Raw genomic sequence first — 16,982 nt, forward strand, 5'->3', positions numbered from 1 at the left:
GTATCTCAGGCAAAAGAGGTTCGGTGTCTGGGAACCATGAATATGCTCAGTGAATTTCAGGGGATGTTTTGGAAATGTTGACATGAGGAATCATAAGGATGTCCTGGTTATTGAGCCAAACGGACATGTTGATAAGTCCTGATATGAAAACTGTTATTTTACAGAATAAACATTGCAGAAAATATCTTTTGATAATAATTGAGTTTCTATAGATTTAGTCGTATTTAAAAGCTTCATATTCATATTTATTTATACATATCTGTATATTAACTTTATGGTTGAACAATAAAACATCAATGACCTCTTAGGAATCATTGTAAAATGTTTTGATCATTACAAAGCTTCAACCTCTGCGTCAGTTTAATACAAGCACATCGACCTAGCGCAGCAGTGCACGTGGAGGCGAGCATCTTCTGAGTTTACTGGACTTCCAAAAGTCCATTGACATTGAAAAAAAACAACTAACAATAATAAACAAATAGAAAAACCCATTTATTTTGCAGAGAAGAGCAGAAGGTCTTAAAGTCTCCTGCAGCGACCCAGGACATCACTCCAGATTCAAGCAGGGAAATGTCCTGCTGCTGTAGCAGGATTCAATTAGCTGCCTGTAAACAATGCATCAGTTTCGCCCATCTGTAATTATGTCCGCCTGTTATCCCTTTACCCAGCAGCCTCCTGGGCATGACAGAGAGAGACAGGGCAGGGAAATGTTATTAGCGGGAGGAAAGAGAAGGAGCAGTGAGCTGTCAAAGAGACCTGGTGAACCTGGAGAGCTATGAGCCCCCCTGCTGCTGCATGATGCTAATGTCATTTCTGACCACACAGACACTGCAGCTGTCTCCTCCCGCAAACGTACACGCAGCTGCGACCGTCTTCAGCCATCGCGTGTCAGCGGACGGGAGTTAAATAGCCCGAGAAGAAGCATCTGTTTAGCTCTATAAGGAGGCAGCAGTGAAGAGCTGATGGATGGAGAGGAAGAGAAGGAATGAAAGAGACGGAAGATGAAGAGTTAGTGTGAATCCTGAAAACTGTGGGGAGAGAATAAAGGATCCCTGATGAGGATACATCTGAAGAAATCAGCCAGTGGAGTACAATCATTCACCTTCATTCAACAATCCTTTAACTAAGAAGCTGCAGCATCACTGTGAGTTTAGGTTTGAGAGATTGTACTGATTAAAGTAAAACACCTTCTCCTGATCCAAGGTTGATTTTTTTCTACCTTGAAATCTAAATGCAACAGTTGGGGAGTGAGGATGAAAAATGTAAAGTTGGGATGAGGCTGGTGATTATCTAAAGTTTTATTTCATAAAAATAAAAACAATGAATTGATCCTGCACGTTTCGCCATCGTAACAAAGCCTGATGCAGCTCGTCCCTAAAATAACAGAGTTTAACCCCATGATCCTAACACTAATTTTTACTCCCACTCTGATTTATGTCTCCATCGACTCTGAGAATCAGCAGGTCGAGCCATAAGACTCGACCATGGGCTCCACGTGCAGCTGTAGAACCAAAACAATGAGCTACAAGAGGCTAAATACAGTGTGGGGCTGCAGGGCTGGTGTTCCATACTTGATTTCGGAGCTTTAACAACAGTGTTTTCTGCTTAAGTCTAAGCAACGAAATACATTTTGAATAAACAAGGTGAACAGAGCTCTGTAGCAGCAGCAGCTGGAACGCAACAACACGAGTCGGGTCACTGATACCGACAAATATTTAGTCACAACAACGGCACCAGAAACTGAAACTCAATTTCAAGGTTCTGCAAACTGAGCCGTCACTTCTGAGCTTTGAGCAAACAGACGAACAGTAGTGCACCCCCCACCCCCCCATGCCTGTAATATATCTCCAGCTCTTCAACATGCTCAACTCACAACCTGTGGTTTCAGATGCCATCCCAACTTCAATTTGACCGAGGCGTCGTTCAGGGGAACCTCCTCTGCTTTAGAAACTCAAGAACTGTGCACTTATCAGTTCACTACTAATGTAATTTGTTACAGCACAGACAGCTGCTTGGGAAAGGAACAAAATCAATACCCTCCTCGGTGTCCCCCCCGTTATCAGCCTCACTTACAGGAAGGAGCAGAAGGGCGGACGAGGGGGGGGGGACATAAATATGTCACGTTATTTTGACCGTGAATTGCAGGATTTTGACCCTTAATTGCGGCTTCAGAAGGACTGAGAGAGGAAGGGAGCGCAGAGAGTGGAACAAAGAGGTGATGTCGTGACTGTAGATCAAACCCTGAGGAAAGAGGCGGTGGACAGTGAGAGGATGGAGAGAGTCATAAGGACAAAAAGGGAATGGTAGGAGGGAGGAGGGGAATTAAGTGCTGGGAGATAAACCACCAGGACTGGACAGGGTGACCTCCCTGCTGCAGCGAGTTGAGGGTAAAGAGGGATGAGGACACTGGAGAAAACCAACAGAGTGCGTATTACAGAGCAAATTACATTGTCACACATCAAGGCTCAGACATCACAGGGTGGCGTGAAATGTTGAGCACGCCTGACGATCAAACAGGCTGCACGGTCGCATCCCAGTCAAAACCTGAAAACATCCTGTTACAGATTTGGGGGGATATTTTCTTCTCTCAAGGATGAGAGGATTCATTTATCTCAGAGATCTGTAAAAGCAGAGCCGTTGTTCTGTGGACGTATTTTATCCCTGACAGCATCATTAAGGCGTAACAGCATACTCAACAAGACACTGCACCCACACCACTCAGAGCTGTGTTCAAACAGCTTCCAGCTACATGAGAAACGATGGATTGAACCCTGGGTTTGAACATATATATATATAGTCTTGATAGATGCTTTTCATATTATATTATGTGCTTAGTTTGCACATCTGAATATCAGTTTAAAAATGTGGATCAACCTTTTTACTCTCAGAGAATTTGAAATATTGATATTGGAATACTGCTTCTTCACTGATTCAAGTTTTAAGCAGCAGCAATTAGGCTAGTTGATTTATTTCTATAGTTAATTGCTAAAAGAAAATCAATTTTAGCTCAGTTTTTTGTTTTTTGTTTAATTCAGAGAATACATTCAGGACACTTCACGGTTGAACAAAATGAGAGAAAGCTGTTCAGACCACGAGTAAACACTTTGTAGAGAAAATAAAAAAATCTGATCTGCAACAATTCAGATAATCAGTTCTTAGCGTGTCATCAGGTATCAGAAAGAAAATATCCACAACTCCTTAAAATTGTATTAAATTTGCTATTTTTCTCCCATTTTCATAAAGGTGAACTGGTGTTCTTTGGTTTTGGGGTTACTGCTCAAGCAAAACAAGAAATTAGAAAGTGTCCCCTTGGAGAGAGCTTGATTTATCATTAATGACATTCTCAATGTGAGGGTGAATGGTTTTCTCACCTTCTGATATTACCTGTCCAAGGTGGAGCCTACCTCTCGCCTCGTGTCAGCTGGGATCGACTCCAGCCCTGCACAACCCTCAAAACATAAGCGATATAGATAATGAACGGACGGACTATTGACGTTCTGAACGTGAGCATGACTGATGGTCTGTCTCTACGCGTCAGCTCTGCGATATTACCTGTCTACCTCTCGCCTAATGTCAGCTGTTATTGGTTCAAGCCCCCCCCATGACCCTCAGAGAACAAGTGATGCAGATAATGAAAGGACGGACTATTGACGTTCTGACATTTTAATGGTTTCATCGAGAAGCCCAGAAAGAAATCAGGGGTCTAACTCGTGGTGACGATAAACGTTACAGAGCAACAGAGCTCGCTGGAGGAGAGTAAAGATCAGGAAGAATGGATCAGCTGAGCTCGACAGCAGAGTCATTAGCACCTGAAAGTCCCCTGATAAAAAAAAAACATTTTCATTTCAAGCCTGAACACAACCTGAAAATCCTCACAAATGAGGCAATGTGCCTGTAACTCTGGAAGAACACGATAAAGATACTCACAGGAAATGTGAGAATGACACACCTGACCCAACACAAGCATCACATGGTCTTATCAATCACTTGAATCTTGAAATAAGATCTAGATTAAAATCCAGAGGCCTACATACAGTACATATCCTCTCTGGGGTTGTGTTCCTGAACTCACAACACCCTCAGTGATCAATGTGCGCTGACGCAGCAGACTGACGCTGCTGTTCGGGTTCAGAGACGCCTGTGAGACAGCTACTCTGTCATCATCCAGGAAAGCGAGACGCGGCAAATCGGCGGCTGTAGTAAACGTCGAGCTGACACCGACGTCGTCACTGTGACACACGATTAGCTCACGGGACCCCGAAAAGCATCCGACCACCTGGAGGGAGCTGCTGAAAGATATGAAATGATGACACCTGTTGGGAAAATGTCAAGAATGATCAAATCTGAGAGCTCACTCTCTGCAAACTGATCAAGAACTGGGAGAATTTATATTCTCTGGACGGAGGGACATTTTCAAGAAAGAATAGTCATCGGATGCAAAATGAGTTGAAACAGTTGAACCGATTTTAAGATAATTGACTGAGCTTTTTATGTAAAATAATATATATTAGTTTTCTTTAAATAAATAAAGACATAAATGAACCATTACCGAATGGACACGGGATTAAAACTGGGTTAATGCATTTTTCATTTTTTCAGGAAAATCCATTTGGGTTAAATGTCAAACTCAACTTTTAATTTTTTTCAAGTCAGTAGTTGACCTTTTCAAAATAAAGTCAAAGCCAACAAACACATAAACAGAAAATCTTCCTTCAGTTGCCACAAGTGGAAAACCTCCAAGAACCAGCTGGATGAAAACCAGCCACTTATGAGGAAGAGGACATTGCTGTTGTCAGCTGTTGTTGTGGCTCCTTCTATTTTTACAAGTGATATAAATACACTCGGATGCAGTGAATAAGGCAACTGAAAAACTTATGTTAAAGTTTTTGCAACGGTTTAAGCTCCTGAAGACGTATCAGCTGGTATCAGCTCCAGAGAATCTAAATCTGCTCCCAAAAGATTCCAAACGTCTCATGAAATATGAATTTCTTTCCACAGGATGTCAGAGTCTCATAAGTCAGTTTTACTTCTAATGTATCTTAAGCCTCGAGTCCATCTCTCTGGGGGAGATTTTAATATTTCATGTGATATTTAGTCATTTTGATCCCGTTCTCAGACTGTATGATCTGTCCTCCACTATTCCAGTATTAATAACCATTAATATGATTTTAATTCGGCTCTGTGATCCCCCGCAGATGTAAAGTCATGCTCAGGTGCACTCACACAGCCTGTGTGTTTCAAAGGTGCATCGCTAACTTACGCTCTGTATTTAAAGGCTTAAAGACGCACGTGTCGGGTTTTAAAACGCAGCTGTGTGTCACTTCTCAACTACAAACTTCTGCACACACTCAGATTTTCTAGATCCAAATAAAACAGAAGCAGGTGAAGAAAGTTCTGATTTCAAAATGTCCCAGCTGAGATGAAACGTGACGACACTATGTCGTAAAGAGGGCAACGACGCTGCGGGAGGGACGCTAAGAATTTGGGCTGAACTCCTGCGTTATTCTGCGTCCTGCTGGTGTGTTTGTTCCTCGTTAATGAAGGACAGCATGACCCTGCACGCTCTGGCCGTGTTGGGCCTCATTAGTCTTTATCTGAATCCAGGTCTGACCCTGATGCCGACAGCACTGAATTAAAGTGCTGCCTGGTTGCACATATTGACTGCAGGTTTTTCTCCAGGTCAAATATCCTTACACGATGGCTCATCATCAGATTTCCACTGAAAACATTAGTTCTTCCTTATTTTCATCAGGTCCTAAAGACCCTCACATTATGCAAGAACGTACTTCTTTGGCTTATTATCGACCTAAATTGCCATGTGTCTGATTTCCATCTTGTATCATTGATTTACTGCAATATTGGCTAATGCATCAGCAGAAGCGGGGCGGTCGCGTTACCTTGTCCTAGCATCTGTGTGGAGCTGTTTTGGTTCAGTCTTACTTTCCACACACATGCACAGATGCGTGCACACCTGTTTAGCCCCAATGATTCACACATTTAGCCTCCCACTGAGAGGTTACAAGGCTGCACGCTGAACGTCATTCTTCAGCTTTGCCCTCCTGCAAGGACAGGACCAGGACAAGGACCCCGATCGGGACCGTCCCATCGGATTCACCACATACAGCGAAAAAAAAAAAAAAAAAACCTTCATCAACAACAAACTCTGAAAACACAAATGCATCCACGCAGTGCATCTGCTACACCACCGTTTCTGTCATGCAACAACATTAAGTGTGTTGTGTGTTCGCCCCTCTGGTTTTATTTTTGGTCAACGTAAACCAGCAACACCTGCTGTGCACGCTACCTCTCCTCTGAAGACACAAATGTACACACTCTCCTTCAAGGGCATGGCTGTCCCTGAGCTTTAAGGTGCAAGGAGACGACACGTAGCAGGAAGAACATGTTAGCAGACACACACAAGGTCACACACACGCACAGAGCCATGTTTGCTGCATGCTGATAAAAAAAGATAGAAGAAGAAACGCAAGACGTGCCCTACCATTTCTCCCACTGGTCCTCCATCCAGCCCTCTTCTCCTTCCCCTCCTGAGTCCATACTGTAAGTGAGGAGAGCATCCACAGCCGAGAGAAGAGGAGGAGGAGGAGGAGAAGGAGCAAGGGGGTATCAAAGTGATGGAGGGAGGGAGAGAGGGAGGAGTGAGCAGGAAGAGAGCCGGAGGAGAGGGAGGAGGGGTGCAGCTTGTCCGGGTCGATGGATTCAGAGCCCTACTGCTGCCGCCACCGCTGCTGCTGCTGCTCATCCGGAGGAGTGGGAGAGAGATAGAGGGGGGGGGATTTTTTTTAAAGCAGAGGAGCTGAATATGCCGGAGAGGAGCGTAGTGTTATATAATCTACTCTCTCTTTCTCTCTGATGTTTACTCTGTCCTGCGTGCATCATATTTACTATACGCCACTGCAGGGAACTGCTGATGTTAGCAAAACATCCAACGCCACAGGAAGCACAAACAAGAGAAACATCAGCACAGGAGGACACTCCTCTTTCTCTCTCTCTCTCTCTCTCTCTCTGAAAAACACTGCCCTGCTCAATTATTCATAAGAACCATTAAACCTAATTTTCCCATCTCTCCTTTATCTTTAGTCTTCCTCTTAGCGGAAAATTCCACCAAGTTCGTTTAAAAAATAAAGAAAATCTGAATAATCTTTGATCATAGTATATAAAGATGGATGACTTGACAGCCCCCTACAAGTGAAGCCAAAGCATCTATATCGCCACCTGGTGGCTGTTTGCAGCAGTCGGTCATAAAACAACACCGAGGCATCGAAGAGTTTCCCTGCGTTGTCCATCTTTGTGTGTTTATGAACAGATTGTTTCTATTTTTGCATCTTTTAAGTTTTTGTTTTACAGCTTTAACAGACATCTTTCTAAAAAGTCAAGGACACTGAATCCGGGTTCCTCTGCACTGAGATACCGACATGCAGCCATATGGACATAGCAAGACCTTGGTAACTGGCCAGACCCTATGGAGCTCACACACAGGCTTCACACACTTCAACACAGGGATATCACAGAGCGGACTGTACAGGTCGAGTTACATTATTGTGTGTGATGTTTAATCCCACATCAAATAAAGAGCGAGTCTCTGAGGGTCAAAACAGAAAACCCAGTTCATCTCATGACTCCAGGAGGTTCGTTACCAAAGAGCTGAAACCATCAAGTCTGTTTGTTTGATCTGAATAATTTTGATCATTTACATAAAAATAATCCTTCGTTCTGTTCACTTATGCTTCCAACTGAACTTTGTGAGGAGAAGAAAAAATCTGCACACAGGGGCTTTGCAGCAGCGTAGACTTGAACTGACTGGGGCCCCCGGGCTGGGAGAGGGCCCCACTGAGAACAGCTGATTATATTCGTCCACAGCAACAGTAATTGTGCAGGGCCCCCCAGTTTCCATTTGCCTGGGGCTCACAAAATCCCTTGAAACACCCCTGTCTGCATACTAAATATTCCAATGCTGTGAAATGGAAAAAAATCTTTATAAACCACAGATTACTCTCTGTGTGTGTGTGTGTGTGTGTGTGTGTGTGTGTGTGTGTGTGTGTGTGTGTGTGTGTGTGGAGCCAAGACTTCATAATCAATCAAATATCAACTATGTCCAAATTTTTATTGGAGAGACTTTACGAGTTACAGGTGTTTGGGACCAACAGCCTTTTTTTTTTTTGTTTTGCTTCTGTTGTTGTAGGAAGTTGTTGTTGTTGTCAATAGAAGGTGATGCCCTCTAGTGGATGTATTGCTTAGCAACCATGCCAATGTAAAGGACGCGGACGTACCTCTTTTTGTTCGTAAAGGCAGCATAAACAAACCTCATCACTGGCAAAGCAGTACGATTTGTAAGAGAGAGAGACTGAGATATATATATATATATATATATATATTATAGAGAGAGAGAGACACACACACACACACAGAGAGACAAAGAGAGAGATATGGAGAGAGAGAGAGAGACAGATAAAGAGTGAGAGAAGGAGAGAGAGATCTCACTGTATAAGCAGAGGGGAGGTGCCAAAAGATGGAACGTGCCTTGTCAGCACAATCGTGCTACAGCAGTAAATCATCAGCAAGGGGGGGTCGACGACGGCAACCGGAGCAGTGACTGTCCACTGTGTCAGCTTCTGAAATTCAAATCAGCCTGATTCTCTCCTTTCTCTGGACACAAAAAAAGCTCATCCTGTTGAAAACCTTTTACTTTTTCCTCAAGAAAACGTCAAAGTCAATAACGGATGGATGTGAGCGGATCAGAGAAACCGACACTTGAATAATTCTCCTTAACCTCCCTCTGTTTCTCTCACCACCCCTCACCCCTTTCTCTCTCATCCCCGTCACATCCCACAGCCTGGGAATCCGTCTGCCTGAGCGGATCTCGTCAGCAGAGTCAGTTCAGTCGCAGCAGTGAAGGGATGAAAGAAAAATTAGAGGGTAAGTCAATGACTTAGAGAAAGAAATTAGATCATGGACACACTATACTTTCATTTTCATTACGCACTGATGCGTTCATCTTAAAGCACGTCAGAAATGTGTCTGATGTATTTTAGGTATTTTTATTTTCTGAAAGACTCCTGGGTTCACCTTCTAAGTCTGTGGTTATAATAATAATAATAATAATAATATAACAAAACTAAATCTGTTCTGTGAAACCTTATGTTCAAAGTGTTTTATCTTGTAAACGCCAACTTGACACAATCCCAATTGACGAGCGATGAAAATTTTAGATTCCTCATAAGTGGGTCACATCCGCTGCTCGTGCATCTCGAGTCGGTGAATCTCTCCACACTCGTCTGTTCTCCAACAGCAGCAGGTTGAAGAGAGACGGAGGATTTGACCACAGGCAGGAGGAGGTGACGGAGGAAATCAAGCCAACATATGGCCGCTCTGGGCCTGCGCCAAACCCAAGTGGATTATCAGGCTTCCTCTCTCGAGTCAACTACAACCATCAATGAATACAGTTCAGCTGTGATGAGAAAAACAAGCTGGAGTTTGAAGCACTGATCTAAAGCAAAGAATACATTCTCTTTTTAATTCATCAATTCAAACGGTTGATATCTGCAATCGATTTTTAAATCAATCTTAATTTCTTTTTTCACCACGTACATTACACATCCACCTACATGAGGAGTTTGACATGAATTATGAATGACGGATTAAATAGCTCCAGAGTTTCGGTTTCATGTTTTGTCTTTTTGAATTTGGGTGATGATACAACTCTTCAGTTTGGAGCATCTTTATTCGTTGGGCTGCTGAAACCGTTTCTGTGTCCCTGATGATTTGATGTTTGTGTAACTCCGAGGCACTTTTCCTTTTAAGGCTTATTTATATATTTTTGTGTCACATGAATCAAACTGATGATCTGAGGGAGGATGGTTGTCTCACTGTATATTGATCATTGATCTACAAACACCACTGAACAATCACAGCCTCTCCTCAGGCACCATTATAAGGGTCTCTCTCTCTCTCTCTCTCTCTTTCTCTCTCTGTTCATTTGATTTGAATCGTTGGAAAAAGCTTCACTGTGACTCTGCAACACTATCATCATCAACTAAATTCCACAATCAATTGTGCTTTCATGCAATTCATTACTAATGAATTACTAAGGCTAAATTTATAATCTCAACTTCCCAGAGCCTGAAGTGAATCTTCAAACTTATTTGTTTCACTCCGAGAACCAAGAGGGATTTAATCTGGGCCAAAAAAAACCTCAGCGACAATCCACCAGCGGTCCCAGTAATGAATAATTATTGTATTTCAAACTTGACTAATCCGTGGCCAGAATATGAACTTTTTTTCCCACTTAATTATACAAGCAAAGCAATTTCTGTATCAGACAAGTACACAGTTCATTTTCTTCAATTAAAACAAATGAAATGAAAAACAAAGCTGTAAAATGGTAGCTGTGACACGTTCAGGTTTAAAACCGCAAAGACTAAGAAAACTAAAACTACCTTTATCCGCAGTTTCAAAAGTCTATAATGCATTTATTAACTTTACTTATACTGTTATAATTTTATGAATTATCTCTTTTATACCAATCTATAACTTTTATTGAAGACGATATGATACGAGATACATGGCCTGCGATTACAATAATATCACGACAACGTGATTCTGCGATAATCTGTATAATAAAAGAATATCTAAGATATATATATATAATATAAGATGTAACTGAAGAATAAAAATATCACTGAGGAGGTAAAGTGCAGGATTGCTGTATTCATTCACTTATATATAAACTTGCAAAAGTGCAAACCATACAAACTAAATAAGTAAATCAATCTTTTGGCTCCAGTGTATTGATATTTGCATCTTATGAGTCAGGACGATTATATATTGCTGTATTGATGTTTCGTCCCACCCCTTATTAGTAATATGGAATAATAATATATAACAATACTATATTACAAAGGTTTAAACTTTATAGGATGTTAATACTCGTGTTAACTCAACAATACAGTGACTGGAGATGAATATGTCAGTTCATTAAATCACTAATGTGCAGAAGTATGTGGATATTAAAACGACTGTAACTGTATATTTATAAGAAAACAAGCTCATGATGGTCACAGGAGGAAAACATCATGTGATGTCAAATGTGATGGGACATATTAAGGCCACACTGGAAGTCACACAGCCGCTGTGCGAGCTCTGCTGGTCGGTGCATGATCAGCCAAAAAGTACGCGTCGCATTTTAAACTGCATGTTTCCAGCGGATGCTCTGGAGGTGCACACGGTTCCTCTCGGTCCCTGGGGAGCAGACACGCCCAAACACGAGCAACCCTCCCCGCAGAGCTGAGCGGAGCCAAACCGCAGCTGCAGCGGCTCCCAGCAGCTCACGCAGCCGGCCGTCAGCAGCCCGAGCCCCGCAGGGCCTCCTCCACCGGGGCTCCCTCCTCCTCCTCCTCCTCCTCTCTCTTACCTGAAGCTGGCCGGGGAGTTCACCTGGACGCCGCGGCCGGACGGAGGGCTGGCTTTCCGTTTGTCTCTGTCCGCCATGCCGCCTCGGTATCAATCCTCCATTGGCTCCGATGTGCAGTTTGCAGCTTCCCCGGTTCAGACACCTGAAGGTCCGCTGCTGCTGCTGCTGCTGCTGCGATGCTGCGCTGCCTTTGAGGGCTGTGGGGAAAGTCACAACTCAGCTGAACTGTGCAGGCGCGGGCAAACCAACTGAGCTGGTGATTAAGGGACTGTTCTGTTTTTAAAAGCTGTGTGTCATTTATTCATTATAATAAATAAAAAAGTACTTAGAAAACCACCGTTTCTAAAGAAATCATCTAAGAAAACAAGCAAAAATAATACATTAGATGAAGCTGAAGCAAAGTGTCTGAAGCAAAAAGTAGCCCGAAGCATAATGAAAAAAGATCAGAGACAACGGAAAATGACCGACCATTAGACCTGTGGAAGAAGAAGAAGAAGAAGAATCTCTAAAAACAGTTCAGGCCGAGCAGGGAAGAGGAGGTGGCCACCCGCCAACAAATCAAGCAGAAGAAGACGTAGGAATTAGCAGGTAGTCACCCGCCGATGGACTGAGCGGGGAAGAAGTAGAAGTAGGATATTGAAACACAAGTGGATGGTGGTAATGCATCTTGACATTGGTTAACGCCAATAAACCGAACAAAGAGGAAGAAGAAAAACAGCAGAAAATTCAAGAGCATTTAACGGCAGAGGAAAAATAGAAGGAACACGAGTTGAAACTAAACCGATCAAGTCAAAGACGTTGAGTAAAAGTACGTTTTGAGAGATTATTTAAAGAAACACGGTGATGTTTCAAGTCAGAGTTGGATTGTACGATTACTGCCAAATAGAGGATTCAGTATGTTAGAGAGTGAGAATGGAAAAACTTCAAAATAGTATTTGGAATAGGTAGTATGTATGCACCATTATCTGAAAGAGACTGGATTGGACAAAAGAATTTATGAGCTAGATAACTCTGATTCCCACTCATCACAGTAGGTGGAGGTGATGCACCTTGATGTTCGTTGCCACTCAAACTGGGATATTCTGACAAAAGGTCAAATAACACTAAGATAATCAGAAGAGTTTGTTGCTGATCCCCTGAGCTTTGTTAACCACTAACACATTGTTACAGGAATACATTTCTTAATTTCCTGAAGTTTATTGTACTTACCCATGGAGTTGCTTCCTGATCTGGTACCAAAGGACCCGAGCACAGGGTCAGGTTGTCTTTGTAAGTGCCTGAGTGGAGCCTCCCCTGATGTTTTCCTACAACGTGTAGGAAATGAGAACGTATATAAAAAATGTTTTGGCCAAATAGTGACAGACTAAAAATATCCCTGACTATAAAAATAAGACTTGCGTTGAGCAAACAAAACCCAATGTAAACCTTTAAATCCCATTTGCAATGAGAGCTGATGATTTTCCTTTTTATTGATTGTTTTAGTTCAAATTGTGGAGTTTTAAATATTCTGCAAACATCTGGAGTGGGTCTGTTTGGTCGGCCATCATTTACACATCTCACAAAATAGCTTTGACAGTGAATATTAAGAGGCGTATGCTTTTAGGTGTATATTTGTTTGTTTGCTAGTTTATTAAAAAAACATTAAAGCAATGATATTATTATTTAAACATACAGCCCATTGCTCGCATTGCTGTAGCTGGAGTTTACGATGAGACTCTGAATGCAGCAGCACAGCTCCCACAGAACAGCTTTAAGTGGATGAAAAATCAGAGGCTAAGAAAAAGAGAGGTGGATTTCAGTCAGTATCAAACTGGATTAATGTGAGGAATGTGACCCACTCTCTTTCTCACATTTAAATAACTAGTCTGAATGTAACAGTTGATTTTCCTGCAGATCCACAAACTTTAAGTGGTTTAATCCAGAGAGAAAATGTGTTTGGAATAAATAAACGCTTTGATTTGTCTTTACTCTGATAACCAAAGAAAACACACACACACACACACACACACACACACACACACACTGGAGACAGTCTGTTGACATGTCATTAGACCTGGGACTATTAGGGAGTAATGTTAGAGAAAATCCAACAGAGGGCGCTAGTTTACTTTTCACAGAACAACACTGTTGTTCATAGAAAAACAGGATTCTGTGATGTTACTGATTTCATAAGAACATGTTTCTTTAAATGTAGTGCTTCAGACTGGGGCTTCTAGTACCACTGGGATAATACACTTCCACTGTGCTACTAATTATAAAACGCGTGGTTGATTTAAAATGTTGAGCAATTTTTAATTCACGTTTCACTTTTTTAACACAAAAAAAAGATATCACATCTATATTCCACGCTGCTCAGCCCAATTATCTGGATTCATTAATGAATTAATGAATCAGGCACATTGATATTCACTCCGGCATGAGCCTGTTAAATCTATTTCTATCAGGGTATTAGCATCATTGCTTTTCTCAATCTACTTGCAGCTCTTTTTGTGACTTGTGCTGCAATTATTAATCTGTGTCGTCTGACCGGTGCTTAACGGAACAGTGTGTAGAATTTAGTGATGTCTTGTGTAGACATTGCATGTTGCAGCTGATCACCCCTCACCTCACCCTCTATCTCCAAACATGAAAAATAAACTGCTGAAGCCTTTAATTGTCATAAAAACTCCAAAGGTGTTTAGTTTGTTCAGTCTGGACTAATGTAAAAAACACGACGGCCTCAGCAGAGAGGGTCTCCTCCATGCAAATATAAAGTATTTAAATATAAAGGGCCTTTTCTGGGGTAAAGAAAACTACAATTCATACAACTTAGATGAAACAAACTAGTGGAAACATCATGAGGATTATTCTACATTAAATGCCAATAGTTCCTTACCTAAATCTTACACACTGGACCTTTAAATACAGTGAGTGACAATGATAAATCAAAGATAATTCTGGGACCAGGTGTCACATATTTCTGTTTAAAGGGAATTTTATTTATTGTAACATTTTTGCTTATGAGGTAAACTACGATAGACATGAGAATTAACAGAGCATCTTTATCGGCAAACCCAAGTTTCTTACATTACTCACAACTTCCCTTCCCCTCACACAACAAGTTGTCGTAAAGGGAAATAAAAGTGGCTCAGAAACACAACACGAAACACAACTAATAAATGAATGAACTGTGTGAAAGAGATTTTTGACGTGACTGTCTGTAGATCAACACACACATTCAGAGGGAGTGTGATTTCAGCTTCTGCCAGAAATTAGACTCCATACAAAAATTAGCATAGACTCCAGGTCTACAACCCAAGTGCCTGAAGCCTGTATTTTCTCGAATGACCAGGTGGGGGCGACTCCACTTGTTGCAAAAGTTAATCAGTTTCTATTAGGAAATGATCCGTTTATACTAGTTTCAAGTTTATAAATATTCAAAAGAAGATGAAGCACTGTGTGCAGTGGGGCAGGGATACCATGTGAGTGACAGCTAGTACCATCCAATGGGTGCAGGTTGTAGGTGCAGGGGCGTGCACTGTCCTCGAGCTCTCAGTCAGCTCCACCCCCTGCTCCTCCAAATATGGTGACTTCTGGTTTCAGATAACCAAGAAACCTGAGGTTCCAAAACCAATGTTGTCATGGTGGGTTGTCACTTTGCTCAGGACGCCATTACTCCAGTGTATCTTTATACAGAAAGCTGTTGGCTGCTATATGCAAGTTTAAAATCATGTAAAAACAACTGAACACACATTTAATCACGATTTATAAAATAGTTCATGAAGTTATAATCGGTGAGTCCACAGATTATATTTTTATTCCCTGTGTCATAAAACACATTTCTGAAAAAAAGAGGATTGTTTTCCTGAATGTCAACATGTTCATCGTCTCCAGGTCCAGAACGTGAACACACTAAATAATTCACTTATATTCACCGTAAAGCTGGTTTGCACTGTAGCACAGTGAAGACAGGAGGAGTCTTGTCTCACACCGCCCATCAAAGTATTTTTGATTTTCCCAGAAAGTTCACATTGAGGCTCCTTTCCATCGTGCAGGCTGGTCTGAATATACTGAACTCCTTCAGGAATCCTTGGCACTCATGAGTTTCCTGTCGGACAAGTACCTCTGGACCCATCCACAAGGATTGACGTCGAGATGTAGGAAGCTCTGCAGCCACGGACTTCTCTGAGATCCTTCCACAAACTCCTCCAGTGTAATTTCACCTGCAGCACGAACAGAGGAGCTTTGAGTCAAATAGCATTGGAAACCTTTTTTTTTTTTGTTTTGTTTTCAGCGATATTGCTGATTTTAAGTGTGCAATCAACTCACCGTCATTGTCCACATCGACCTCTCGAAAGATGAGATCACACGCCTCCTCCGCAGTGAGTTTTTCTTTTCCCATTTCGTCAGACACAGAGCCTTTCTTTATCTTGTAGATTATCTGAAAGAAAAATCCAGCAATAAGACTTTGTCTTTGTCCATCATCTCATACCCAAATTCTACCACTTTGGTCTGAAATATCTCAACACATATTATATGGCGACCGATCATCAAACTCCTTTGGTCCCAAGAGGATCAGCTGCTAACCACTCAACACCAAACATTGATGAACGGTAGAACATTGTATTACAGCTGGATCTGATACTTTAAAACACAGTTAATAAGATAAAATAAAAATGTAAAGATGGTCTTTTGAAAAACAACTAAAAACCAACAACCATCCAACAGACAGGGGGGGGTTTAGTGGATGTGACTGACTTTTGTCAAGACCTCTTACCTTTACAATCTTGTGTATTTCGCTTCTGTCTAGACGACCGTTGTCATCGCTGTCGAACACCTTGAAAGACCATCGCAGCTTGTCTTCAAGTCTTCCACGCAGGACAAGATGAAGTGCGGCCACGTACTCGATGAAATCCATCGTGTTGTCCTGAAAAAACAGGGGAAACACCAAACGTGGGACATTTACTTGGTTAGATAACCAGAGGAGATTTGTTTGCTTGAGCCTTTTTTTGAAGAGGATTTTACTTCAAAAGCAGCTTTGTGACTCACATGATTCATGTCAAATGCTCGGAAGATGTTGTCCATGTACTGGGATTCAGGAGTACCATGCTGTACTCCAAACATCCTCTTGAACTCGTGCAGGTACAATGATCCACTCGGACACTCCATGATGAATGACTTGTAGAGGTCCTGGATGCTGTCTAACTCCAGCTCTTTCTCCTGCATTTGTATCTGCTGATTCTGACCCATGCTGTATCCAAACTCTGCCACTGCAGGGAAAACTACGAATTTCTTTATTTGTGTAAAAAATAAAAGCAGATTCTTCAGTAGATTAATATCCTGAAAACTCCTTGCAGTGAATTCTTCAGCGTCCGCTTCATGGCTGCTGTCGAAGGTCTCTTCAACAGCTCTGTGGTCTAGAACAGAGTTGAGCATAATAACTCATTCATGTGATCCTTGACCCCAACCAAGAGGCTTATTTTTAGCCCGAGGCCTCGACAGTTTGGGGCCGAGTTTAAAACAATAATCCTGATCCTATCTTGAACCTCTGATGACCCAGTGTCACTGATACACT

At 41.9% G+C, this 16,982-nt stretch overlaps 2 protein-coding genes across 5 annotated transcripts in view; both read right to left on the bottom strand.

The window, feature by feature from the left end:
- Nucleotides 1-11,609, bottom strand: part of mapk8ip1b (mitogen-activated protein kinase 8 interacting protein 1b) — a 35,176-nt gene extending 23,567 nt beyond the window's left edge. For 2 of the 4 annotated variants that reach the window (XM_069526802.1, XM_069526792.1), the window contains exon 1: nt 11,429-11,609. In XM_069526802.1, coding sequence (XP_069382903.1) covers nt 11,429-11,505 — 77 coding nt within the window. In that variant the 5' untranslated portion in view covers nt 11,506-11,609. Of the gene's footprint in view, nt 1-6,499; nt 6,730-11,428 lie in introns of those variants that run through there. The other 2 variants (XM_069526810.1, XM_069526830.1) reach the window with 2 other exon arrangements.
- A 2,025-nt stretch (nt 11,610-13,634) lies between these two features.
- Nucleotides 13,635-16,845, bottom strand: LOC109637220 (guanylyl cyclase-activating protein 2-like). Its single transcript, XM_020099437.2, has 4 exons — nt 16,457-16,845; nt 16,185-16,334; nt 15,737-15,848; nt 13,635-15,630 (listed from the first exon to the last, which is right to left on the bottom strand). Exons 1-4 carry the CDS (start codon nt 16,841-16,843, stop codon nt 15,488-15,490), a joined length of 792 nt encoding a protein of 263 aa, XP_019954996.2. The 5' UTR covers nt 16,844-16,845; the 3' UTR covers nt 13,635-15,487.
- Nucleotides 16,846-16,982: the final 137 nt, after the last annotated feature.

Source organism: Paralichthys olivaceus, chromosome 1, assembly GCF_024713975.1.
Source record: "Paralichthys olivaceus isolate ysfri-2021 chromosome 1, ASM2471397v2, whole genome shotgun sequence".
Classification (NCBI taxonomy): Eukaryota; Metazoa; Chordata; class Actinopteri; order Pleuronectiformes; family Paralichthyidae; genus Paralichthys; species Paralichthys olivaceus.